General features: G+C 42.6%; 1 protein-coding gene across 1 annotated transcript; it reads right to left on the bottom strand.

Moving 5' to 3' along the window:
• Positions 1 to 1,844: 1,844 nt before the first annotated feature.
• On the bottom strand, positions 1,845 to 27,050 carry LOC306696226 (complement C3-like; the record flags this gene model as incomplete). The annotated part of the gene is made up of 41 exons (XM_079159788.1): positions 1,845 to 2,297; positions 2,646 to 2,793; positions 3,036 to 3,116; positions 3,564 to 3,647; positions 3,745 to 3,834; positions 4,429 to 4,534; positions 4,736 to 4,825; positions 5,807 to 5,894; positions 6,005 to 6,056; positions 6,722 to 6,812; positions 7,053 to 7,112; positions 8,310 to 8,465; positions 8,750 to 8,913; positions 9,552 to 9,708; positions 9,833 to 9,940; positions 10,420 to 10,582; positions 10,841 to 10,916; positions 11,803 to 12,006; positions 12,079 to 12,162; positions 12,562 to 12,622; positions 12,814 to 13,023; positions 13,347 to 13,486; positions 14,271 to 14,356; positions 16,563 to 16,756; positions 17,706 to 17,932; positions 18,381 to 18,449; positions 19,605 to 19,734; positions 20,145 to 20,300; positions 20,787 to 20,987; positions 21,069 to 21,284; positions 21,566 to 21,709; positions 21,833 to 21,948; positions 22,240 to 22,354; positions 22,511 to 22,613; positions 23,690 to 23,777; positions 23,931 to 24,013; positions 24,122 to 24,213; positions 24,436 to 24,506; positions 24,823 to 24,988; positions 25,243 to 25,432; positions 26,971 to 27,050. 41 exons carry the CDS (start codon positions 27,048 to 27,050, stop codon positions 2,153 to 2,155), a joined length of 5,085 nt encoding a protein of 1,694 aa, XP_079015914.1. The 3' UTR covers positions 1,845 to 2,152.
• Between the last annotated feature and the right edge of the window lie 897 nt (positions 27,051 to 27,947).

Below are 27,947 nucleotides of genomic sequence, written 5' to 3'. Positions count from 1 at the left end.
AGAGACAAAGTAATCTGTTGAGCCTGACTGTGGTTCCTGATGTGTGTCACAGTGTTACAGAGTCAGAATGACTGCAGGGAGACACAGACCCATCCAGAATAAAGCCCTGCTATTACAGTTGGATATTTCTGGGGAAGATCGTTTCCCCTTTCTCAGTTCAAGCATCCTTTTCAGCGTCCTTTGATTCAGCAGACGGCTCCTCCTGTGCTCTTTAAAGGGCACAAGGATTCCCCCTCTCCTTCAGTGTGAGAGTTTACTGTATAGTCCTCCCCCAAACCGGTCTGTCTGATGACTGTAAGTGTTTTAAATATGAACGCTCCCACTTCCCCTTTCTATATTGACACATTTTCTGGGGGTCATTGAGCCCTGCAGGATCACTTCTGCTGTCAGCGCCTCAACATCCTGCTGCGTATCACTGAGAACGATGGCGTCAGCAGCTCTGTTTAAAGATTCTTTTTCAGGCGTTGATGGTCAATATACTTTTAAATAACTTTTTGGGACTTACTATATTATGACTTTTTTGAAAACACTGACTTTTTAAAACTTTTTTCAACAAACAATACTAGAACTTTAATATATATATATACTATAAATATATATATATATATATATATATATATATATATATATATATAATATATAATTCTAGGCGACGGATTCTAGGCGACGGGAGCAGCAAAGAGGGGGGACAGCTGGTGACGCAAACAGGAAGTCCTCTGGAGCGTAGGTCGTCTCATTTCGGAGACCCATCATTCCAGCCTTCGCGGCCCTCAAAGGACGCGGCCGACGTAGCCCGTGAAGGCTGGGTCCTCCGGAGGATGCAGCCCCTGAATTGAGACACAACTCATGATTTGCAGACCCGCCCTCGGTAAACTATCAATGGATAAATCCCCAAAAAGAAGTGTCAGAGAGGAAAATAGAGAGTTAATTCTGCGTGGGCGTATTAATTTGCTTTCACTGCCAACGATGCTGGCTTACCTGTATGCTTGATATGTGGTGAGAAATTAGCAAACAACAAACAATGTAATGTTAAAAGACGCTTCCAGAACAAACACACAGCATTTACTGAAAAGTGTCACACTGGAGACGAGCGATAAAGAGCGATTCCTCAACTGCTGCAGCAAAGTCTCCTCTTCAGAAGAGTTTGATATTGTTCTAACATGTAAAATAGCAATAAAATGTCAACAAGTGTCTTTATTCTTGTTCTATTATTTCATAAATACAACAAACTATATTTTTTGTATATATAATATAACTATATATAAAGCTTTATAAGCTTTGATATCAAATAGCTTTTGGTGGAAAATAGGGCAAAATGGCTCTTTGGATAGTAAAGGTTGCCGACCCCTGATCTACTCAGTCAGAAAAGGCCGGACTGGCAGGATGACATTCACTCTGCCAGTGTCCAGTTGTCAAAGAGCCCGGAAGCTTCTCTCTACAGCAACATCAGAGCAGCTCAGCCCGAAAGACACAAGAAGCAAGAGTGTGTTGTTGTGTACGCTGAGGTCAAACGTAACGATGGCAGCACCGCCCCGAGGTGAGCTGCTCCTCTCGCAGGAACCTGACTTCAGGAACCTGCATCACATTAGCTTGGAGTAATTACAACACAAAGTTTACTCGGTGATGCATTTGACTGATGTAATTTCACCTGCTTAATGATCACTGTCCAAGCATTTGCATCATCTAATAACTTATCGGCAAAATTATCGGCAAAATTCCCTAATTCATTTTTCTCTTTGAAAGATCAGAAGTCAGCCGCAGAGGATTTAGCTGCTTTGTACAGAACGATCAGCCGAAACCTGCTGAGCACAGAAGGAATCTCCAGCCTGGTGTTTAGTGCAGTAGTCTGTTTATTTAAGCGAGTATACTGATTTCATATATTTCTTTCTGAGAATACAGCACTGAGACAACCATCGGTTTTTTTAACAGAAATTTACACTTTCAAATTTCAACAGAACACGAGAACTCCAGCTCCACTGTCAGTTCTCTTTTCCCCCCAAAGTGCAACACAAATAACTGACTTATTGCGCAGGCTGTGTGGCCCTAAAATGACCATTGAAACTTTGTGTGCACAGTCATTTGCTGTTGTAGCAAGAATAAAACAACATAAGTGTGCAAAAGAGAGTGGCGTGCAGTTGCAGCTCAGACTCCTCTACAGCCGGCAGCCGATGACGGACAGTTCATCTGCAGCAGCCTTCAGGCTATCGCACTTAGCTTGCAGGCTGGGACTGCTGGAGCACTCATCGGGCGAAGGCCAGCGCTCCACCCAGGTGTCCTTTCCTAACATGTAGATGAATCTGGCAGACAAGGAGGGAAAAGAGAGGAGTTTAGACTGCGTGGGTCGTATTTCTGCCTCCAAATGGCTATCGTTGTTGAAGAAAAAGACAATCTTCTAGGTCCAATTCTGTGGCTGGTTCAGATGAGTTTTATTCACTGCACAATGGAGACAGAAGTCCGTAACAAAGCTTTGGAACGCTGTGAGTTCTGGCCATGGTTATAGACGAGGTCACAGGAAATAACAGCTAAAGGAAAGGTGTGTTTCGGAGAATAACGCAGCGCAGAGAGTATAAACGCCTCCGTTCATGCGTCTGTTGTACTGCAGGTATCGTAAACAAGTATGTCGGTCGGGTTCTTGCTCTTCTCACCTGTTGGTGTCGGCGTCGATGTTCCACTGGTCCTCTTTGGGGCCGATGATGAGGTACTGGGAGCCCTCCTTCAGGACCAGTCCATCTCTGCAGCCTCCGTGAGACATGAAAAACCTCCTCTGGCCCACTTCAACTCCTGCCTCCACGCCTTCAGATTCAGAACATATTCATAGCTGCATTATAGTGAATTACCAGATAAAAGAGCTTCAAATTGAGTGAATACGGATCCATCTGTTAGTTAACATCCTGGTCTGTTAAAAAGATATTTGTCCTCCATCATGAGGCCTTAAGGATCTTACTAGTGTTGTTATTATTATTAATTAACAATGTTTTATTTTTAAAAAAAGAGCTGATACTCATTAAAGACACACATCCACTGCATCGACTCACCCAGCTTGATAACTTGTGTGATCTCCATCTCGTACTTGTCGTAGTAACTCTGAGTGACACTCAGCACCTTCACCTGGAAAACTGAAGCACAACAAAACCGACGTGATCCTAACGAGGCTCGTCGGGATGATGCGGTGGAATTTGTTGGTCGTGTTCGTGGTCCAGAGACCCCCCCCCCCCTTCATTTCATTCCACTTTATACCAAAGGTTTAACTCCATTGTCATACTTAATGCACCTGTATGTATATATATATATATGTATATATATATATATATATACATATATATATATATATCATTCTATCTTGTTAAGTACCTTCAATATTATATATATACAATACATACTGTATATATGTATGTATATATAATACATATACATACAGTATATATACTGTATATAACTTTAAACTCAGCTGCGTGTGTGTGTGTGTGTGAATTTGTATGTGTGTGTGTGTGTGTGTGTGTGTGTGTGTGTGTGTGTGTGTGTGTGTGTGTGTTAAATCTGTGAGTGTGTGGTGTGTATCGTACCGTGGTGTAACGTGTTGCAGGCCAACGTCTCTCTTTCTTTGTTGGGAACGTTTTCGCTGTCGCTTCTGGAGACACAACAGTCACCTGGAGACCATGAGCGAATAAAATAATAAAATAATAAAATAAAATAACTACAAACATGTCCACTAATGCATTGCTGCAGACACGGTGGAGCTTTTACCCTGCGTGCAGCGGCAGACGTTGTCCCTGCAGATCTGAGTGAGATCCTCTATGTCCTCCCTGGGAGAGTAGGTGCGACTGCAGCGGTGATCTGAGAGAGAGAGAGAGAGACAGAGAGAGAGAGAGAGAGAGAGAGAGAGAGATGGAGAGAGAGAGAGAGCGAGAGAGAGAGAGAGAGAGACAGAGAGAGAGAGAGAGAGAGAGACAGAGAGAGACAGAGAAGGGATACAACACCTGTCACTGAAAGATATTTTTCAAAATTATTTTTACAGTAAATTAAGTAATTACAGTAAATAAACATATTCTACGTCATTTGATGACCAAACCCGGCATTACTTTAGTCTCAGGTCGTGTTTTTCACTGATGATGATTTTGACTGTGAACTATTTCCTGGATGTGGTGGTGAACTATTTCCTGGATGTGGCGGTGAACTATTTCCTGGATGTGGTGGTGAACTATTTCCTGGATGTGGTGGTGAAATATTTCCTGGATGTGGCGGTGAACTATTTCCTGGATGTGGTGGTGAACTATTTCCTGGATGTGGTGAACTATTTCCTGGATGTGGTGGTGAACTATTTCCTGAATGTGGCGGGTGAACTATTTCCTGAATGTGGTGGTGAACTATTTCCTGGATGTGGCGGTAAACTATTTCCTGGATGTGGCGGTCAGAACGTGCTCGTCCTACCTGGGTTGTAATACTCGTAGACGGTGACCGAGGACGGCTGGAGGAGGCCCACTTTGAAGCTCTGCTGCAGCCTGAAGATCAGGATCTCCGGCTCTTTGTGAGACACCTGGGAGGAGGACAGGGGAGGACAATGTGTCATAGTAACAGTGAAGAGGAAGCAAGCGCTGGGTTTCACTGTGCAAAGATCCACATGATTGAGTAAACCTGCAACTTGTTAAAGGCACAGAAATGGAGACGTTTCTTTTCATTGAAGGAAACTTTGTATTTGTGCATCTCAATGACACGAAGCAGCTCGTCGATGCTTTACCTTGAACAGGTGGATGATCAGAGAGCCTCTGTCACTCAGGTTATCAACAATCTGGAAGTTATTGATGTAACGGTCCACTGAGTTTGAAAGCTGGACAAACACACACACATGAACACAGAATCGGTTAACTGCTTTCTGAAAGGGATCCATTGGGATGTTGGCTTCTTTCCTGCAAGGGGAAGAATCAAACATCCCGATGAATCAGCTCTTTTCTCAGAGAGGATCATTCCTGTTTTTATTTCATCTCGGTTTGATTTTTTTTTAGACAAATAACAGAAGAAGTCGGCCCTGTTTGAGGCTCCCTCCACGGGTACATTGCTGCTCCTCTTTGAGCCAAAGTGCAGCCTCAGATCCCCCTGCAGGGCTCTGCTGGCTGCTTCCTGACTCCTGGTTCAGGACTTAAGGGGACCCGGCTTTTACAGTCAGGACCCTCTCAGCTTTGTTAGCCCCTGCCTGAAGATCTGAGACTTGCAGAATCAGTAACATGTTTTAAATCACTTCTAAAAACTCATCTTTTAATTAATTCAAGGACATCATTTTATTCCCAAACTCTCTTCTCTATTACTTTTGAGTATTTTATTTAACCTGCATTGTTGTAATTGTCTGATTTGATCTCATCACAGTCCTGAAGTGGTTTTCTAAGTAAATCACTAAGTAAAAAACTCTGTTTTGAACGGTGCTTTATGAATAAAGTTTATAATCATTACTTACTTATACAGAGGGACTGACCGGCATCACAAAACATTTCAACGACTGACACAGAAAAGCATCGTTTTTTATTTCCCCACTTAAAGACTTTGAGTGAAAACGAGTCGTGCTCAGAGTTTAGCAGTCTGCAGTCTTTTTGTTGACGCTTGACCTTCAAAATTTACAGAATTGTGTTCATAGTTCCAGTTTGTAACACTGCAAATATATAAATACTGCAATACTAGTAACTTAACAGACACTTATTTAAGTGAAAATCTTTGAGATTGATTCAAAAACACTTTTCTATGAATGTAAACTAAGTGGAGATGTGCTCTAGCAGCAGGCTACACGTTAAACTTGAATCTGTTAGAAGAGGCCGATTACCATCTCCAGGTCGGAGTTTTCTGGGGTGAAGCCGGTGGGCAGGCTGATGTCCAGAACCACCATCCGGACATCTCTGGGTCCTAAAGCCCTGTGGGGGAGGACAGAGACCAGCGCTGACTCAACATACTTCAGCTTTGTATTCAAACAGACCGGATGCATTTTTAATACAAGTGAAAGAGGATGAAGACAATAACTCACCGCACTTTGATGGTGATCTGGTAGGATTGTTCCACATCAGCTGGAGGCTTTTCTGTGGAAACAAAGCATTTCTTAATGTGCTGTGAACTTAAGTGCATTTACTACTAATATTGAGTTGTGCCACAGTATGTCATTTTATTTGACTAAGGATGACATAATAATGTGTTGAAGATGTCCAGTGTGTGTTGAATTGTTGAATTAAATTTGTGTTCAATTTGTTTTACAATTCTTTTTTTCAGGTTTTGCACATTTTTTGGACTTTCTTTTTATATTGTTGTAAAAGGTGCTTTATAAATATAGTTCACTAAATGTATTTTCAATATTTAAAATATTATGCTTCCACTTTTGTGTGCTGGTGACCATTATGAATGCCAATAAAATGTTCATCTTTGACATTATGTTCTGCTTTGTCATCTATAAATCATGGACGGTGTTGTTCGTTTTAATAACTTTAGCTTTTGTGTTTTATATTTAATTTAATTTAGCTACATTATAATGTCATGTTGTTATTATGTCATGTTTGATGCAGTTTGTTTCCGATATATCAAGGACATGCTACAATCTGGATTGTTTTCAACTTTGCCTGAATGTTTTTCATCCCTTTGTGGCACTAAAAGTGACTTGACCGACAGAAAATACATTATATTATTAGATAATATAATGAGAGAGACACCGTTCATATAACTGGACATGAGACAGCAGGAGAACTTGAGTTACCGCTGGATTCTTCAATAGTGACGTTGAGCTCAAAGTCCTTGCAGGGCATTTTCTCATCCACCTCATGCAGCTGGTTGTAATACGTCACAACCTTGGGTCAAAGTTAACCGGAAGTGAAACCACATGCAAAACAGAAGAGTTACAAGAAACAAAATAAAAGCCTTGTTCTCAAAAAATGAACCACTTAGAAACAACTTCCTGCTGTATTTCTGTGAAGGTTTTGAGTGATGTCGGTCATGTGATCCTATCATTGATTGTTTATATCTCGTGTGTGAAAATAAAATGAAAATAAAAATGTTGCTGAACTAAAAGTGTCATCGTGTCATCGTACCTCCAGTATTCCCTGTCCGTTCCCTCGAGCCTCCACTTCCAACTCAAGATTAGCCGGCAACTGCGGAGCAAAAGCACCAGAGAAGAAGACATTTTGTGTTAAAATCATAGAAACAGATTAGGAGTAGAACTTGAATACAAATTGTTCAACAACAACTAACTAGAATCACCATTTTCTTTTGTACCAGGCGGTCAGTTTGTGAAGTGACCAAAACCTGCATTCTCTCTAGTGTCCACCAGGGGGCGACTCCTCTGGTTGTATAGAAGTCTATGAGAAAATGACTCTACTTCTCTCTTGATTTATTACCTCAGTAAACATTGTAAACATGAGTTTATGGTCTCAATCTCTAGTTTCAAGTCTTCTTCAATACAGCATGATGTTCATTTAGTAAATGATGGTCCATTTAGAGCAGGGGTGTCAAACATACGGCCCGCGGGCCGGATCCGGCCCGCCACGTCATTTTATGTGGCCCGCGAATCTACCAGCAAAAAAAAAAAAAATGGAAATCGCGCACGGCGGAGCTCCTCCCCGATCCGCGCGCACACACCTCCACCAGCGTATGTGGCAGCAGCAGCCCCCCCCCCCCGCCGACGACGACGAAGGAGCAGCAGCACCCCCCCCCCCCCCGCCGACAACAACCGGCCCTTTGGGGCCAACCATGATGCCGATGCGGCCCCAGAGCAACATTGAGTTTGACACCCCTGATTTAGAGTCAAACAGACCATAAAGCAGGGGATGCTTTAGGGGCGGGGCTTACTGTGATTGACAGGTCTCTACCACTGTGTGTTTCTCGTTTACTTTAACCCCTTCAGTGTGTCTTCACTTCATGAAAGTTAATTATTACATTGCGGTCTCTCATCAAATGTTTGGTTGTACTTCCTCCGCCCTCTCCTGTCACTTCTGGTTCCAAAAACCAAGATGGCGGACAACCAAAACGCTGAACTCAAGGCTTCAAAACAGCAGTCCGCAAACCAATGGGTGACGTCACAGTGACTACGTCCACTTCTTACATAAGGTCTAGGATTTGTACAAATTAAATGACCACGACAAACAAGTATACGTACGTTCTACTTCTCTTCTATCTTTAAAGTCAAAATACACTTCCTGATGTTGCAGAAATGTCCTGCAAACTCACTTTTTCATGTTATGAAACTCAACTTAAGGTCGTTCTGAGAGTCTGAACATCAAGTGAGAAACATCATGATGAACTGATTTCACATACATCCTGGATTTTACGTTCAGTTTCAGCTCTCTCACCCTGGAGGTGCGACCCACGTAGGCGCTGTCGCGGTTGAATTGGTAGCGGATTTCCCTGCGTCCCGTCATCCTGACGTCCACATCCAGACTGAGGTCAACAGGAGGAGGTTTGTTGATCAGGTACTCTGACAGCGCCTGGAGCACCACCATGGTGGACTGAGGAGGGAAACGCAGCAACGATAACAAAGGTTGAAGGACATTTAATTGAATTCATGATTCTTACTTTTACATACAATCTGAAGAAACTGCAAGTCATGTTAGCGTGGAGAGAGAAGGCTCAGGACACAACTGTTAGATACGTTGCTACACAGTTTGGACCAGGGTAGCTATCCCAATAATACTTCCTGTAAATTTTGGGCAATGGTGCAAACTACATTGCATTATCATTTTGCAATAATACTAATCACAGTCTGGACTTCCAGTATCGCCCTGTCGTTAACCTGAGTGGAGCCGAAGCCGCCTCCTCTCCTCCGCTGGTTGTTCAGCCATTTGAACGGTGCCGCCGCTTCCTCCATGAGCCCCCGCTTGACCAGAGTCAGCAGGGCGTAGCCCGTCGCCTCCAAGGTGAACAAGGTGTTGTGTGCGTCGGGCCAGTGGCTGCCACCTGGAGGAGAGAGGACGGGGAAATAGAAGCACCGATGTGTCGACTTTAAAGGCGTAGTTCGGATTATTTGAAGACGGGTTGCATGAGGATCTTCTCCACAGTCAGTGTTTTACTACGGTAGATGGAGTTTGGAGAAACAGACAGGAGCACCAGCACGGGAGCAAAGCAATTGGTTCGGGGGTTTTTTCAGTTATTGTGTGACTTTGGTGTTTTAAAGACATGGTCCGGATTCACCAAAGTCACACAGTAACAGCAGTAGACCAGCAACTCTTTTGTTCTGCGATATAAAAAGACTGATTTTGTTAATGGAGTCCTGTGGCTTTAAAGAGAGCAGAGATAACGGCTTCAGCTCCCCGTTGGAAAGGGTCTGACAGCGAGGTTCAACAGTGAAAATATTCTAGATATAGCATGAAAATGATTGAACTGATATTGATTTGTTAAGGTGTTTAAAATACGTCCACAGCAGTACTTTGCTCCCGTGCTGGTACTTCATTCTGTTTCTCCATCTACTGTAGTTAATACACTGACGATGGAGAAGAACCTCATGTCAACAAGAGGTGACATTTGACCAAAGAAATCAATAAAATGAATTGACTGAGGCAGTGACTTGATGTTTGTTGGAGGCACAAATGAGAAACCTGGAGCTGCAGCGCTGAGTAACGACGGTATCGGGTTGTAGGGTTGAGCTTTGCCCAGCAGAGCCAGCGCGTAGGAGGCGATGGCCACGGTGTACGGTCGCCTCCCCGTCACCACCAGCGCTCTCTTCAGGTATTCAGCCGTCTTACGGATAACCTCCTGCAGCAGACACATGGTGGTAGATAATAGTTTTTTAAGTACAACTACTGATAATAAACCCCATCATGATAACAACGAGGATTAAAGAAGGCAACAGACACCCGTTAACGGATATGGAATGTACCTCTACGTTTGGACCGGCGCAGCTGATCCCGGCCTGCTTGGCCTCAGCGAGCGCGACGAGGACGAAGGCCGTCAGGGTTATTTCGGGGTCGTCGCCACGGAGACCGCCCTGGAGACATAAACAAGAGGTTTGTATTAAAGTCTAGAATAATACCAGTTCATTCCAAATACTGCATAACAGTTGTTCAACCTTACTTTTGGTTTTATTTCCCAAGTTTCCCAAAGAGTTTTACAAAAAACAACCAAAAGAATGGCCTGGTGGCTGCACGGCATTCTGGGTAATTGAGACAGAATGAGAAATGTGTCTCTCTGTCTCTTCGAGGACTGATTTGTAAGAAGGTGTACTGTCGATGCAAAATGGCCGCTCTAGGAAGAAACCCTTGCATTGCTTTGTTTATTTATTTGCGGAAAAGATTTCTGCTTTAAAACCAAAACGTGGCTTAGATTTCATGTTTTAAGTGATTCAAAGTGATTTCATTGATTTAAGTGAATTGAAAGGGGAACACATACGAAGGACCGAGTGGATGGAAAGAGGAAACACTACGCGAGTTATCAGCTGGGTGACACGGTGTGTTTCTGAAGTCTCACCGTCATGGTAGTATCGTAAACCGGGTTGTCCTCCACGAAGTTGCCCCTTTGAAGCCGGTGCTTGTTCTTCACCAGGAAGAGCAGCGGGTCGCACACCTGCTGCTCGGCGATGCCGGTGATGCCGTGAGCCATGGAGAAAACCTTCACCACGTACGCCGTGATCCTGACAATCGGGCGGGACTGTGGTTAGAGCTACATCTGGTCACATTCACACACATTACACCACGTATCTAACAGCTTAAGTGATATCAACTGATGTCAACACGTCGTGACTCTTGAATTGTTTTTCTACAGTATTTCATTCCAGAATGTGGCACAGGAAAAATGTGTTTGCATGCACACATTTGAACCTCATGTATTTTCTTGGAAATCAGCACGTAGGTTTTAATTAAATATGTAAAACGTTAACTGTTGAGCGTACCATGTACTTGCACCTTCCCTCCTGTAGGGGGGGTAAGAGCCGTCGCTCTTTCTGTACGCCAGCTGGTTCTCATAGCCTGAAAGGAGCATGGAAGAATTAAAAGATAAAAGGATATGAAGGAGAGAGAGATGCACCTTAATTCACTCATAATGTAAACAGAACATCTAAAATCTCTCCATTCATCCTTTGCTGTATCCATTCAACCACAGATCCATGTATCTGACTATCCATCCATCCATCCAACCAACTCGCCATTCATCCATCAATGTATCTGCCCAGCCATTTATCCATCTGTTTATTTATTCATCTATCCATCCATTCATCCATCCATCCATCCATCCATCCACCCATCCATCCATCCATCCATCAATCCATCCAACCACCCATGTATCAAACTATCCACCCATCCATCCATACATCAATCCATCCATCCATCAATCCATCCATCCATCCATCCATCCATCAATCCATCCATCCACCCATCCATCCAACCACCCATGTATCAAACTATCCACCCATCCATCTATCCATCCATCCATCCATCCATCCATCCATCAATCCATCCAACCACCCATGTATCAAACTATCCACCCATCCATCCATACATCAATCCATCCATCCATCAATCCATCCATCCATCCATCCATCCATCAATCCATCCATCCATCCATCCATCCATCCATCCATCCACCCATGTGTCCAACCACCCATCCATCCAACCACCCATGTATCAAACTATCCACCCATCCATCTATCCATCCATCAATCCATCCCCAGACATTGAGATCAGTCCATCCACTCACCAACTCTTTCATTCATCCATCCATCAGTCTATCTAAGTTATCTTTGTTTTCATGTGTTCATTTAAACAGACATCAATCGCCCATTGTACTGCTTCTCTTTACTTTTTATTGGAAATCCTTCATCCATCTATCAACGCCTTCTTTTCTTTTCTCTCTCACCTCTCCTGATGTAGCGGAGAGCCTCAGCCTTGCGATCCACCCCTACGCTCTCCCAGTTGTTGGTTCGCTCCAGGTAGAGGGTGGCGATGAGCGGCAGAGTGATGCTGGCCAAGTTCTGCTCCACACAGCCGCCGGGCATCCGGATCAGAGAGGCCAGGGAGTCCTCACTGATGGAGTTATCGATGCTGTCTGCCAACACGTTGCCTGGAGGGGAGAGGAGGAATCAGAACACTCTCCCATGGTTCATTTTTTAAATTCTTACCACCAGTGACTGACCTCTGACATTGATGAATGTCTCCGGCACAGAGTTCGGCACAACGGACTTCAGTTCGATCTTGCGCACACGAACAGTTTGCGTTCCTGTCGTGGACGGAAGAGAGCCATTAAGTTAAACTTTGTTATTTTCAACCCCCGAACCTAAAGAGAATCTAATCATTATAACGTAAAGACACCAAATTAATAATTCTGGGAAGACGTCCTGAACTGGTTAATACTTGTTTGTAACTCATACAAATGTGATCTCAAAAGCATGCATACTGGTGGTTTAAACAGTAATACATACATAGATATAGATAAAGAGAAAACAAGAGAGCGCCAGAGTTAAGAGACTGAATCAACTCATTCTCGGCAGAGGCAACGAAATCCCATAAATGTGGCATATGTGTGGTGGATATCTAGATGTAGTCATGGACTCCGACCTGAATTTCAATCGCCTTGTTGTTAAAATGTTCTACGTAAATAAACTTGTGATCTTCTTACCTCCCTCAGCAGACGGGTTCAACACCGTACTCCAAACTTCAGTCTTCTGCACTCCATCCAGCTGTTTGGGGTTCAGAAAAGATTTGTCTTTATTCAAGTAAGTCTGTTATATTTTAATTAACTTCTTAACATCTATATTCTCCTCTTACATTCAAGGAAGGACACACACATTTTCTTACAATCCAGAATGTCAACTTTCCTGTTTTAGCAGCTGACCCTGTTTTTAGAAGATCATCATCGAGAGTGACTCACCACCACCCGAAGTTCTTTCCGGATGCGGTCTCCTCCCATCATGTCTCTGGCTACCACCATCACCTCCAGAGGAAGTTTCCCCACCATCAGCGGCACGATGGTGTAAGGCACCGCCACAGAAGAGCCGGCCGCCAGCGTCAGCTCCTGCGTGTGTTTGTCCTTGAAGGCAATGCTGCACATGCCTTCCGTCTTCATCAGCACCACCCTCACCTGAACGGGAAACCAGGCACAATATTCATTTATTCAAAAACTCTTTAATAGTCAATAATACTACTAATGACAAACAATTGCTAATATTCTTAACATCAAAATTCATTCACATACTTCAATTTTTCAATGACTAAGACATGTACTCTGAATGAGAATAAGGTGCCGGTGCATTACAAAGCATCAAAACAGAGCTTGCTGCAAATCAAATGAGGCTACGCCCGTTGTAGAAATATATATTTATCTTTATATCTATATTTACTAAATTCTCTGGCTGAATAATAAGGAAGTGACTGTGCTGTGTCGTTCTGAGGTGATTTTCTTACATGCAGGCTTTCGTCGCCGTAGTTATGCACCACCGCTTTGATCTGGATCTGTTCGTTCCTCGCCACTGAATACGGCAGCTTCAGGTCCACGAAGAACCGCTTCCATGCTCTGACGTTGTAAGGCTCCGCGACACAGAAACCTACAGACGTTCAGAAAAAGCATTAGCGACGGACGGGGATTCTGCACAAGTATGAATGTGTTTAACGTATTTCCTCCATCCTTTGGGTTTAAAGATTTGAACTTTCAAAGGGTACAGATGACCCCGGTCAAAGGCCCAGGAGACGGGGGCTCATGAAGGTCGGCTGACCCTTAAATGGGATCAAGTTCAAAAATGTGCTCACTCACTTATATCACCGTGAAAACCATTTTCACATTAACTGTGAGGCAAATGCATTCTCTCTGCTGTCCACTAGGGGGCGACTCCTCTGGTTGTATAGAAGTCTATGAGAAAATGACTCTACTTCTCTCTTGATTTATTACCTCAGTAAACATTGTAAACATGAGTTTATGGTCTCAATCTCTAGTTTCAAGTCTCCTTCAATACAGCATGATGTTCATTTAGTAAATGATGGTCCATTTAGAGTCAAACAGACCATAAAGCAGGGGATGATTTAGGGCGGGGCTACACAGTGATTGACAGGTCTCTACCAGAGACGTATACGACGTCTCTACGTCACTCCAACAGCAGCCTGACTAGCTAAGTTCGAAATGCCCTCTCCAAACATCCGGGGCTCAAAACAAAAAAGCTAGCGTACAAGAGAGAGAAGAAGAAAATGAAAATGGAAGAACGGGAAAACTCTGGACCTCGCTCACTCAAATGAGAAAGAAAAATAAAACAGAGAGCCTGGATTGGGTGTCCATGAGGGGCACAATTCGGAAGATTTTTTTCCATAATTCTTGATGGCTCCCCTTCCTCCTCGTACCTGTGTGAGGTGATGCACTGATGGCCAGAACCCCCCACTCTGTGATGCTGTCTGGTAAAGCATGGTCCATGTTCATCAACGCCAACCTGTTGATCAGATTCAGTCTGTGTTATCACCAGGAGGTCCAACGTCAACACCACCCTGCTTTTTTTTTACAAAAGAAAGTATAGCATAGCTGAATACATGGATGGATTATGAGACAATGGGCCCCTGGGCACAGCCATGTAAAGGACCCCCACCCCTCCAGGCTCCTACATATGAACAAGAGCCAAAGAGGCATATTTTTGGTCATTTTGTGTCTCTTCAAGGTCTTTTTGCATCTCCCTTTGACCGTTTTGCATTTCTTAACAGTCCCTTTTGGTTAGTTTGCTTCTCTTTTGGGTGGTTTTGAATCGTTTTGTGGTCATTTTGTGTCTCTTTCTGGTCGTTTTGCTTTTCTTTGAAGTCATTTTGTGTCTTTTTTTGGTTGTTTCGTGTCTTGCTTTTTGTCATTTTGTAGATTTGCTACTCTTTAGAATCAGAATGAGAAACGGTTTATTGCCAACTATGTTTGCACATACAATGAATTTGATTTTGATTTGAATCTGGTGATGATTGGTGATAACAGTATAAATGTTAATTTACTGTATGAAAGCAAGGAAATAAGAAAGATTTAAAACAGACTACCGTTTCAGCAGCTGACTTGTAAAATGTTAACTTGGTAGTTTTGGGTTGACGGATGCATTTCTAAATAAAAACACTGCCCACATACAGGAATCTGCATTAGTGCAGAACATGGATGTTTGTTTAACAGAGTCTGCACTGTTGATTCTGAGCTGTTTATCCAGCGGTGATCACTGACCAAACAAAACATGATGCAATGCCGGGAGTTCCCGGTGCTTTCCCCTCACATGATGCCACAGAGTGAGAGGCTTTGAATGTTACGTCAAACATCACTGACTGGGTTTAGGACTTTTGGGGACCCAGTTGGTCCGTTACAGCACTTTCAAATTCATATCAGCAGGCAGAGGGGAGGTGCTTCTGTGCCGTGTTTGCTTAAATATCCTGAACAGATAAGAGTAGACGTTTAAAAGTAACCTTCTTTTGGCTTTATACGTTTTTTAGAAACATCATCAAACGTCACACCACACGACCAACAGACACTCTAACACCACCATTGCTCCTTTGTAATCTTTACAGTTACAACATGTTGTGTTCTTATTGCTCTCTCCTAATCTCTGTGTCCTCTTTAAGGGAGGACTTGTTTACTGACTTGTTCCCGTGGAGATGAATCATGAACTCAAACGAACTCACACACTTTCCTTCACTGCAGGTCTTTTCACAAACACCCGACACGTTTAGTGTATCGTTAGCAACACCAACAGATCTTGAAACTAGAATAAAAATAGCAAATGAAGAAAAGTCCATACATCTTATTTTAGGATGATTCATTTTTCCTGTCTAAGAATATTGATTGAAAGTGACTTTTGATGGTTTCTTCTTAACATTGAATCTTTTTGTGTTCAAGAAGCAAGTCTGAGAAGTTGAATGCATATTGTTACACTAAGCTATGGAAGCCCAAAGAGGACTTCATTAAAAGTACAATATAAACTTGAAAATGAAAGTGAAATTCTGCAATAGCATTTAAAATTGCAGTAAAAATGTAAATTAAAATGCAATAATCCAATTTTCATTTTCACATACTATATTTCTATGACTATATTACGTTTAAAATGGAAAAGCTGTTTTTCGTGTAATTTCCGAAGTCGTACCCCACAAGTTAAAACGCAATATAAACAAGGAAACCGTTTTTTCCATTTATGCAAACATTATTTAAGTCACAATTTAAGTTAAAATGTAATTTTCTAACCATTTGAAAATGACAATGAAAACAGCATTTGACATTTCATTCTCAAAGCCCCGCTGTGCAGTGGACAATAATCAAATGTCAAATCAAATTTGGAAATTAAAAAGCAGTAGAAACAATACATACTAATTTTCAATAATTTAAGTCAGAATTAGAATTAAAATGCTATTTTCTAACCATTTGAAAATGGAATCAGCATTTAAATGGAATTAAATATCTAATGCCGTTTTCATTTTCATTCATTTTAATAAAGTCCCCGGTGGTGGTCAGCTATTTGCTGTTATTTCTAAATGATATTTGATTGCTTGCTTGTCGCTCCTGCAACATCGTAACTGCAGTACAGGGACTAATAAAATGTCAGAATATAAATAAGGTTCAGAGTGTTTGAGTAAGCTAATGAGGATAGTCGGCCTCTGATGTCACCACTACTTTAATGTTTCACTCACCCGTCTCTGTCAGCCCGGCTGGGCAGCTTAACGTCCGTCCACAGCCAGGACTCGTAGAACTTGGATCGCAGATACACCTCAGTCTCATCCAGATATTCCTCCTCTTCCTCCTCTTCTTCTTCCTCTTCTGCCATTTTGTTAGCATTTGAATACTTTATGCTGTACTGACGTCTCTCAGGTGTGCTCATTCCGGCCTGTCCAAAAAGGACATGCGATCCATCCGGACTTTGAGGTCTAGCCATTACACGTACCGTTTCCCAATCTATGGACACATTTTAGCATGATTAGCAGGTCTTGACCACTCATTACATATCTCTAATATATGGATCTAGAAGCTGTTAATATGTCTACACACAACAAATTCATTAAAAGTTATTTTAACGTTCATTGTTTCTCCCCGAAACACATCGTGGGATGTCTGACAAATGTGCCTCATTAATCATCGACATCTAAAGCTGTTTTTATGCTTCTTCTTCTTCTTCCCTCCCTTTTCTGGTGCATGGCTTTGTTTTTTTCGGGTGGTAATGCAACCTGGTGAACTCTTAAATTTAGAGCTTCAAAAAGTGGTGCGGAGACCAGTCTTTAAACCGAGACCTATCTCGACTACTACAACACTGTTAACAGATTCTTAGCAAATAAAAAGCTAAATCGGCCATCAGACGTGAGCCGGTGGGTTCCGAGATCGCATTTCAGCCGAAGCGTTCTGCTTCCTCTTCTCTCCACGTGGACCGTTAACCTGCATACAACTACAGCCTGCTCAAACCCGATCGGTACACCGGCCACCAACGGAAACCAGAACGCTTCCCGCACCAACATCTTGTCCCGCCGTCTACAGATTCTGCGTGAAGATTATTTGGTTTGTGACCAAACACCTGCAAAACTAATGACATTCCCATCGGCCTCATCCGTCCTTTGTGTTTGGTGATAATTAGCACATGCTAGCATGCCAACACATTAAAACACTTCAAACATCATGTCACAACATTTTAAAGAAAGATGTGAAAACGTTTCCTGCTAACTAAAAAAAAAAAAGGTTGAAGTAGAGTAATTACTAAATGTATCCCGGGACAGGTGTATCCTTCCGTCATGCCTAGACACAGCCACTCTATCAAAAGGATAGGATGGAACAGAGGGCCTGGTGACTTGAGCGGTGGTGGTGGTGGGAGCTGTGGTGAAGGGGGGCGGGGTGGTGGGGATCTCCGTGTCAAACGCTTGGTTCCTGAAGGTGGCGCAGCAGTAGCGGAAGGCCCTGATGCACTCCCAGCCCTCCGTGATGTAGAGGGAGCGCCGCGTGCAGGAGTACGGCATGGCGATCTCCCTGAGGCCGTCCTTACAGCAGCGACGCTGCAGCTTCTCCTTGTAATGGCTCTCTGGAGGCAGAAGGAACCAGCAGTCAGTCATCAGTGCTCGTAGTAAAACATCAACATCTTGTGAAGGGAACTGAACAGAGAATGATAAAGTGAAAACGTGAAAAAAGGCAGCTTTTTGCTACACATTCGCAACTAGAAGGGCACTCGATGTGAAGTGATGTTCAGGAAAGTGAAAAACAATGGGCCCCGTGATTCGGATCCGCTCCAAAATTTCATGGGTTCTTTCTCGGCCCACGCTCCATCCTTCCACCAAGTTTCATGAAAATCGAGCCGGCAGTTTTTCTGTAATCCTGCTGACAAACAGACATAAAGTCCAACAAACCAAAAACATGACCTCCTCGGCGGAGGTAATAACAACATCATCATTTTACAACATCAGCTTGTTGTGGTGCCGTTTTTTTTCCTTCAGCAGCCAATTAGTTGCATTTGATTCCCTCGTTTTACTCACCCAGCTGTGCTTTACGCTGCAGCAGTTCGGCAGAGCGCCTCCTTCTGGCACTGCGTGGACACTGCAGCGCTGAGGAGAAGACGAAAACGTGTGACCATTTATGTTCATCTCTTATCTTTTTACAAATAAAGATGTATCTGATCAATGACCAGCATCAGTGCTGCCACTGATAGATATCAAGGATGTAATGACACGATTCTATGATACGACTCTGACTGTCAAACTGCTCCTAAGACAGTTTTAATGTCTACTTATGATTATTTTCATTTGCAGTAGAAGAAGTATTAGTAATAGCAGTTTTTTCAAGTATTTTGTGGTTTCAGTGGAGACTTTCATTGACCCCTGATAGTTTAAACCAACTAAATATTGGCTTCGATACAACGTTTCCTCAGTACAGCAGCTACAGCTCCAGTGTTGCTTCACTTTGAGCAAACACACAGAGCAAACATGGCCTTCTGCAAAGTTAAAGTCGAACTCCAACATTAGACACGGTTTCTTTTTACTACTTTAAAATACCTGATCATTTCGTATGTCTTGTTTTCTTTATTGATATAACTATACAAGGTTTTTACAGTGAACAGTAACCATAAATGAGAAAGACACACTCCAATATGAGCTAATTCTTTTTAAAACATTCATCTTTTTCATTTGAAAGAAAAAAGGTCGTGAGTAACAGCTTCCAATTGGAGTATTATTCACTCGTGTATCCAGTTTATTATCTGGCTGTATTTTCATTCAATCACAATACTTTTTTTTGTAGTCGATAAACACATTAAGCAATAAATAAAAACGCCGCAATGACTGGTTTAAGATGAAGAGAACATGGAGAGAGTTTGTTCAAATCACAGCATGTGAAGTAATCCTGTGAAATATAGTTTTGCTCAACAGCTGGAGGCGAGATGCCTTCACTCGATGTCGGCAACATGTGAACGAAATGCAAAGAAAAAAAACTTTTCTTTCATTGTAGTAGCTCAAATTAGGGCTAAGCGACTATTAAAATATGATAATTTGTAAAAAATCGGATCAAACTCAGTTCAATCAAAGTACTGTCTCTATCAGAGTACTCTGTATTTGTGTACACGCATGTAAACATAGTGTATCGCTGGAAATATTCAGTCTTTGCTCCACACTTTCACTTGATGAGTATTGTCCTTATCGACTGTTTATCTATTGAAGTACCAGGAAACATGCTGTGTCTTCAGCTGCTCCGTGCTCAAAGGTTACCTTGTCTGGTTTGGGTTTTGAACCCGGCGCTGGAGGCGTAGAGCAGTCCAGCGTCTGAGAACACCGATGTGGCATCTCTGCCTCCGCCTCGGGTGCAGCCGATGTCTCCGTGCTCCACCGCGCCCCAGATCTGAGGACGAGGTCCCGTTGAGGACAAGGTGACGAGAGGCTTCTTTTAGTGACACTAATGACACTAATGATGCTCGTCGTTACGGAACAAAAAAATAACCTAATGACTTGTAACACCACACTATTTTAAAAAGTGTAAACTCTGATAACAAAGTGAAAAACTATGTTTAATTTGTAAAATCAAAATTTGTAAAATCAAAATTTGTAAAAATCAAAATTTGTAAAATCAAAATTTGTAAAATCAAAATTTGTAAAAATCAAAATTTGTAAAATCAAAATTTGTAAAATCAAAATTTGTAAAAATCAAAATTTGTAAAATCAAAATTTGTAAAATCAAAATTTGCAAAATCAAAATTTGTAAAATCAAAATTTGTAAAAATCAGAATGTTTCATTTTTTCAATCACACCCACCTTCCTCTGTGTCAGTCTGTCCCGGTTGAGCAGATACACAGCGTTGTCCACAGCCACCAGGCTGACCTTGGCCCCCGGATCACCTCGGACCTGAAACCTAAAGCTCTTCCCGGGTATGTAGTCTCGACGGTTGCCGTCCACCGGCCCGACTTTCAGCTGGAAGACAGCGAGAATTGAAATGCATCGACACGAAGAACAAATCCTGATTAACTGATCGGTTTGTGTTTCAGACAAAGATCAGAAGAGTAAATAACGATTCAAGAAGAAGGCTGGCATTATTCTATGTTTTTTCCCTTTTCAATTCAATTTATTTCAATATGCTAAAATCACAAATTTGCCTCAAAGGTCCCCAAAAACTCTCTAAACTCCTGAGGAAACACCTGAGCATCTGTGACATTGGAATGGGACGATTTTCATTCTCTTCCACAAACACAACACAAGAGACACCTTCTCAAACTCTTCATTGCAGGTGCAGAAATCCTATTCTACAAATATGGTGCAAAAACACATTCATACACCTGTATCAAAAATATGAAGTAACGGACAAATAAAACGCTGTAATGCAACATATTCACTGCAGTAACTCGTCCTTAATTCCTGGTTTGACCACCGTCGTCGCTCCAATAACACCTGATCACTCACCCCTCCAACGCAGGAATCTGCCACATCCACCCAGATGGAGTCAGCCACCACCTCCTCCCGCCCCTCCCAGGGAATACCGTAGAACGCCACGAAACGGAACGACGGCATCATCTCCGGGGTGACCGTCAGCCCGACGGCGGTGATCAGCTGGCCCGTCACGTCCACGCGCTCTGCAACAATGATTTTGCCTTTGCTCAGCACCTTGAGGGAGTTTTAGGGACAAAGTGTGTTACTTGATTCTGTTGCTGCATTGTAAACGTGGTGCGGGCGTTCTCGTCTCACCAGGTAGGTGATGTGTGTGATGAACTGTCTGTGCGTTGGGTCTGCGGTTGCGACGGTCAGCTTCAGGGACAGCAGGTCTCCCAAGGACACCGCGGTGGTCCCCGTGGAGATGTACAGGTAGTTCTGATGTTGGTGGTTGAAGGGGACGTACGGCTGGATGGTGACCTGTTGTTTGGCCTGTTGATCTGGTCTCAGGTCAGCCTGCATGGTCTCAGCCTGAACACAATAAACGAATTAGGGGTTGTGACAGCTTTGTCTTTATAAATCCGAAGAAAGAGTAAGAATTCAAGATAAAAAAATCTCTTTTTGCAATATAGCACATATATATATAAACGTATAAACGTATAATATATATATATATTATACATTTTTGCAATATAGCAACCAGAGCAGTTGTGTAAAACTCGATGATATTTTAAAGGTTAACTTCTCACAACATTAGACTCTTTTAGATGCTCAGACGCTCTGTGAGTAAAGTGCGATGCCGTCACACTGACCGTGATGGTTTGTGGGCGTCTATCAGCGGGCATGTTGATGGTGACTCTGCCGGGGCCGGAGGAGATGACCACGGGCGAGTTCAGCAGCTTCAGGTCGACCAGAACGTTTTGGGCCGTGGAGCCGTCATGGTGGCTCACCTGGATCTGGACGGGTTTTGGGGGGGAATATTGTTTTCTCTGGGATTTTATACACTGGACACGATCATTTCCCTAAACAAATATCTAGCTTTAGTTGACTGGAACATGAACACAGAAGACGGTCCTTACTGTGAAGTCGAAGGGCATGCCCGGCTTGAAGTACTTCGGAATGTCTTTGAAGGATACGACGTACGGAGACTCCACAATTTTAATGCCGGTCTTCTCTGCTTCAACCAGGTCGCTGCCTGCACAGCAGGAAAACAAACAAAAACCACAAACCTGAAGAAATTCTGGAATCTTGACTCAAAGGTACGAAGAAATAATTAAATAAACATATCCAGGTGACATAATCAAATCATTCTTTTGAATTAGATTCAGCAAAAAAGGAAATAATGGTGATTTTAGCCCAGAATAAAAGCGGGTTGGGGTTAGAAAATACACATTTTCCAAATGACTATTTATGTTTAGGAATTGACTTTATTGATGAAAATAATGAGTCTAGCGGTTGACTTTCTGTTATTTTTGCCTGTTCTTACCTGACTTGGTGAGCACGGAGGCCTTCACGTACACAGACTTCCCCACCAGAGACCTGACGTCGGGGTAAGCTCTCTTGATCTCCTCCATGCTCAGACTGACGACTCCTCCCTCCAGCTGCAGGAGAACAAGAGCACAGAAAGCATCCGACGGTTATAAAGGCTACATCACTGTTATAACCAATCTAAATAATTATTAACCAATACAAATGTGGCGGGAAGAGTTCACGACAGCATCCATAAAAACAGCGACAGCAGCCGATGAGTGACTCACATTTGACACCTGCTTCACTGAAGGCAACCTCCTCATCTCCTGGTTGATCTTCACCCCAAACACCACGTAGGCCGTCCCCTGAACCGGCTCCCCGTACAGGTACCTGAGACACAATCCCAGCAACGGTAAGTCAACAGTCAGCCGGTTTCATTCATTATTTTCATATAAATACTTTCAAAGTCGGGAGGAAAATGTCCTTCTGCAGAGGCTAGTTCAGTGTACGGACATGGCTTTAGAGTTAAAGATAGGATGAGGTTTTAGAGCAACATTGGTCGGCGTTATGGTCAACAGCTGAAGTTAAATCTGTAGTAGTGTGCGTTAAGGTTCACTTTAAATGCACAATATGTAATTTTCTACCGCTAGGGTTCTCTCAATCTTAAAAGAGTTTGGTTAGTTCGTGAAGGAGCGTGGAATCATGGGAGTTGTTGTTTTCACCGCCGACGAGCTGCCGCTAACGCTCACTCAGCTTGTTTCTCTGATATGTAGACAAACGTCCCAGACCTAAAAAGTGTATCTTAGAAATGTGGCTCAAAACTGATAAAAGTCATTTAATGGCAAACAACCACAACGCTGACTAAGCGGCAACCTCCGGATCTGAAAAGTGAAGCCAATGCTAGAGTGTCTTCTCTCTAGTGTCCACCAGGGGGCGACTCCTCTGGTTGTATAGAAGTCTATGAGAAAATGACTCTACTTCTCTCTTGATTTATTACCTCAGTAAACATTGTAAACATGAGTTTATGGTCTCAATCTCTAGTTTCAAGTCTTCTTCAATACAGCATGATGTTCATTTAGTAAATGATGGTCCATTTAGAGTCAAACAGACCATAAAGCAGGGGATGCTTTAGGGCGGGGCTTACTGTGATTGACAGGTCTCTACCAGAGTCGTACACTGCGTCTCTACGTCACTCCTCCTCATTACAAATATCGTAACTTCCGTTCATTGGTTGCAAAAAGCCAAGATGGCGACGGCCAAAACGCCAAACTCAAGTCTTCAAAACGGTTCAACGGTTCAAAATGGTTGGAAACATGCAAAGACACGACTCAACAACATATATGTCAACGGTGTCGTCGTTTTTAGACATTTGAATGCTCAAAGGTTACATATTATACTATAGTGAATTATGTACATGACGTGTTATGACAAGCACGCGTTCGCGTGTGTGTGAGGATTTGACCGACCTGGCCGAGACCTCGACCTCCAGTTCGCTGTCATCCAGGTCGAGGAAGGACTTCTTGGGCGTCAGGGTAACATTGAAGGCAGGAAGCACTGAAACATAAAGCATCACTTTTACTTAATATTACACTCCTGACCAAAATGTCACATTCACAGTTGAACAAAAGTGTGACGCACTACAAGACGAACAGAAAAAACTCTACTGATGTTATCAGCTGAAGGACGCGCGGTTTAAACTCAACCTACCGTATTTCTTCACCTCGAACTCGGAGGTGAACGTGTTCTGCTGCCAGTGGTCAAACTTTGCAGTCACCGTCCATTTTCCTTCACTGCCACAGACACACGGGCACGTCAGAGATCAAAGGCCCATGAAATATTGAAACAGACACAATCTCAATCTTTGGGCAGTGGAGGGAGTTGACAGATGTTGATCTTACTTGACAAATTCAGAGAGAGGAAATGTGTCGGCGTAGGTGCCGTCAGTAGGTCTGATCCTGGAGTTCAGTTTGACCACCACGCCGTCTGGATTCTGAGACACACAAACAGGTTCGTTTGAGCTAAAATAACCAAAGAATAAGCCATAAATATAATCAAAACTTATATCTACAAAGTGTCTTACTCATACATTCTGCAAGACTCTAATTTCTTAAACCCCAACAGCCCAAAACCCAAAGATGTACATTTTACAATCCTCTGGAACAAAAGAACGATTGGCTCATCAATTAATCTACTCACCATGATGTTTGTTTACCTGAATATCTATGGAGACGGAGTTGTCGAAGGCCTTAAAGGACAAAGAGGACGCGAAGACTCTGAAGCGGACTGGAGAGGAGAAATGAACAAAAGACAGACTGAAGAAATGATTTGTACATTTGTAGAACATTACTCAGGTGTGTGTCATTATCAGTAGTACTCTTACTTCTACTAGTACTGTTTCTGTGGCCACTACATCTACATCATTAGTACTATCATCACTGCTAATACCATCGTGACGTCTTGGACTGTTTGCATTGAAATGCATTTTAAAAAAAATCAAACCAGACTTGATCAGTAGTTTCAAGCCCTCTTTCACATCCGTGTGGTTATTTGGTGGTTTAAGTTTTGTTTTTTTCTCTTCGTCAGCATCTTCGGTTCTCACCGGTGTCTCCGGGTTTGTAGATGGGTTTGTCCGTCTGGATGAAGATGTATCCGGAGTGAAAGGACACCATCAGTACCCTCTCCTCTGAGTGGTAGTTCCCGAAGTCCACCTTCAGATACACAAACTTGTTCTTTTTCTCTTCGCGATCCAAGCGATCCGAGGGGAGCTGCGATCCAACGAGATTGAGACACGAGAGGATGTTTAGTTTCAAAAACAATAGGTAAAAAAGACAATATAAGATATACATACATATACATATATATGTATAAGTATGTATATGTGTATATGAGCGTATATACTGACATACATACATAAACATCCATATATATATAAAACTTCTCCCCTGAACCTCATAATCTCTGACATTTTACAATGTTCCTTGTATTCATGCTTCTCTCTCGTTTGACCCCGAGGACTCACCTGTATCGCCTTGAGAGCCTGGAATCCATTTTCCACATTGAGTGTGACGGAGTCCTGGAGGAGCATGGTGGTCTTACTGAAGTCCACGATGGAGATGGAGACGGTGACGGGGCTGGACAGGCTGTCTGCCTGTAGGTAGATGTTCTCCTGGCTGTCTGTCCTCAGCAGGTCTGGAGCCAGCAGAGTGAACCTGCAGGACAAACGCCACAACATGAGGCAGGAAGTAACCGGGTAGGTACAGCCAGAACTTCAAGTACTACTGACACTACAACTAATAGTACTACCACTTGTAGTCAGAGCACAACAGGTTAGCTGCACATGCAAAAATATCAGCTTGTATAGAGAGCTATATATTAAAGCTGCATTCTCTCTAATGTCCACCAGGGGGCGACTCCTCTGGTTGTATAGAAGTCTATGAGAAAATGACTCTACTTCTCTCTTGATTTATTACCTCAGTAAACATTGTAAACATGAGTTTATGGTCTCAATCTCTAGTTTCAAGTCTTCTTCAATACAGCATGATGTTCATTTAGTAAATGATGGTCCATTTAGAGTCACACAGACCATAAAGCAGGGTGTGCTTTAGGGGCGGGGCTACACAGTGATTGACAGGTTGCTGTCGCTACCAGAGACGTATACGGCGTCTCTACGTCACTCCTGCGCATTACAAATACGGTCACTTACGTTCATTGGTTGCCAAAAAACAAGATGGCGACGGTCGAAAATTTAAGATGGCGAGTTTTCATAACATCAGTCCACAAACCAATGACTGATGATTATGAATGATACAGGAGATGGATGTAAAGCTTTTGAAAGGCAAGTCAAGAAAGAGAAACGATGAGGTGTGACAAGAGAATACAAATAAAACTGTTGATCCTAGAATGAAAGAGAACAACGTTCAGTAAAACTTGTAAAACAAACTGTTGTGCGAATATCAACGGTACCTCGGTGTAGAACGAACTGTCAGCATCTGACTCGGTCGGCTGCAAACAAACAGAAGAAGCGTGAATTTAAGGCGTGACAGAGGACTGCAAACTCAAAAGATCTCATAAATCACATAGGATTACAGAGCAAATGTCCACTAGACTGTTCTTGTCAAACAGTGTCTCCTGTCATTTATCCTACGACAACAGGTGGTTACAACTGGACAACAGTTTATAACCCCCAAAAAAACCAATAAGAGATATCATCAGATCTAAGGCATTGAACAGATTTAAATATGTTAGATGACAGAACATATCAGTTACTACTAAATTCAATCTAAACATACGGAATCTGTATCAATCGTCTAAATCCCGTCAGTCAAACCCAAGTTTAGATGGTTGTTAATGGATGTTTTGACTGAGCTTTTTTCCATTGGTCCATTTAATCTCAAAACATATACAGTATATACATATATATATATATATATATATGTTTATGTGTTTTCTGTGGAGGTCCAACTTTGCCTATTGGTGAAAGTCTGGAGATTCAGAAATAATAACTTCAGCTGTCAGAGACAAAAAGGTTGCAACTGTGAACGTGATCTCTGCACACACACACGCACACACACACACACACACACACACACACACACACACTCACACACACACACACACACACACACACACACACACACACACACACATACCTTTTTCTCCAGGGTTTCCTGTGAAGAGGACAGCGTCATTAGTTATGAGTAAACAGAACTTTAAAGGTACAAACTGTCTCAGAAGAACAGAGACGAACCTTCTGTGGCTGTCAGACTGTCCATCAGAGCTGCAGAGAAGCACGAGAAACAAAACGTTGTGTAGCGTCCACCGACCCATGTCGACCGTCTGGGATCCTCCGGTGGTCTGTGAACACGGGAGAGACGGTCAACTGCTATAACACCCCCCCACACACACACACACACACTACCTCATCAGACGCTGGACAGTCAACAGAAGGAGGAGGGGCTTCAGCTTCCGATCAATACGAATGACACAGAAACAAACTGTGTGAAGGGCTCCTGATGGAGACCAAAGTTCAGCATTAAACGTTCAGAATAATCCTCCCGTACACAGAAGTACTGTTATCTGAACTTCTCCGTGTCCCGTACAGTGAAACCTGTCATTTAAAAAGCTCAGTATCTGTTAACACAAGAGGGTTCTAGTGTATTGCAGAGAAAGAACCAGTTTCTCCCCATATTAATATTCTCTATTGTTGCATTATTGGTTCGGCATGCTTATAAATAACTTTGTAATATTTATCGTATGTTCTTTTTTTTAAGGGGTGACTTTATAACATCTGTCCAGAGACTACAGATGAACATTTACAGTGAGGATGTATTCATGTTCACTGTTCCTACTAAATAAAACGATACATAAGAGCCATAAGAGCTGATTATTTATCGTTACAAACTCACTCAGTGCACGACTATGGAAGCTCTGTGAGGACAAAAAGCATCCTGGAAATGAATCTTCTTGTTTTTGGAAACATTGGAACAAAAGTCTGTATGTTTGAACTGCAGTGATTAGAACAGCGTCACGGCGTCCTCGTATTGTTGTTTATTTAGTTTTTGTTGTATTTTTTTCATGTGTCCGGAAAATAAAGTTGAACATGAAAAAGCATCTTTAAAATAACACCATAGCGTCTCAAAATCATGACTTACGGTCTGAAAATGAGATTCTACGTCAAACTATTCCAACATTTACTTTCTCAAATCTGATGATTAAAAGCAGAAC

Source organism: Pholis gunnellus (assembly GCF_910591455.1).
Source record: "Pholis gunnellus genome assembly, chromosome: 5".
Lineage (NCBI taxonomy): Eukaryota > Metazoa > Chordata > Actinopteri > Perciformes > Pholidae > Pholis > Pholis gunnellus.
The sequence above is the reverse complement of the archived record's forward strand: the minus strand, read 5'-3'. Positions and strand labels throughout refer to the sequence as shown.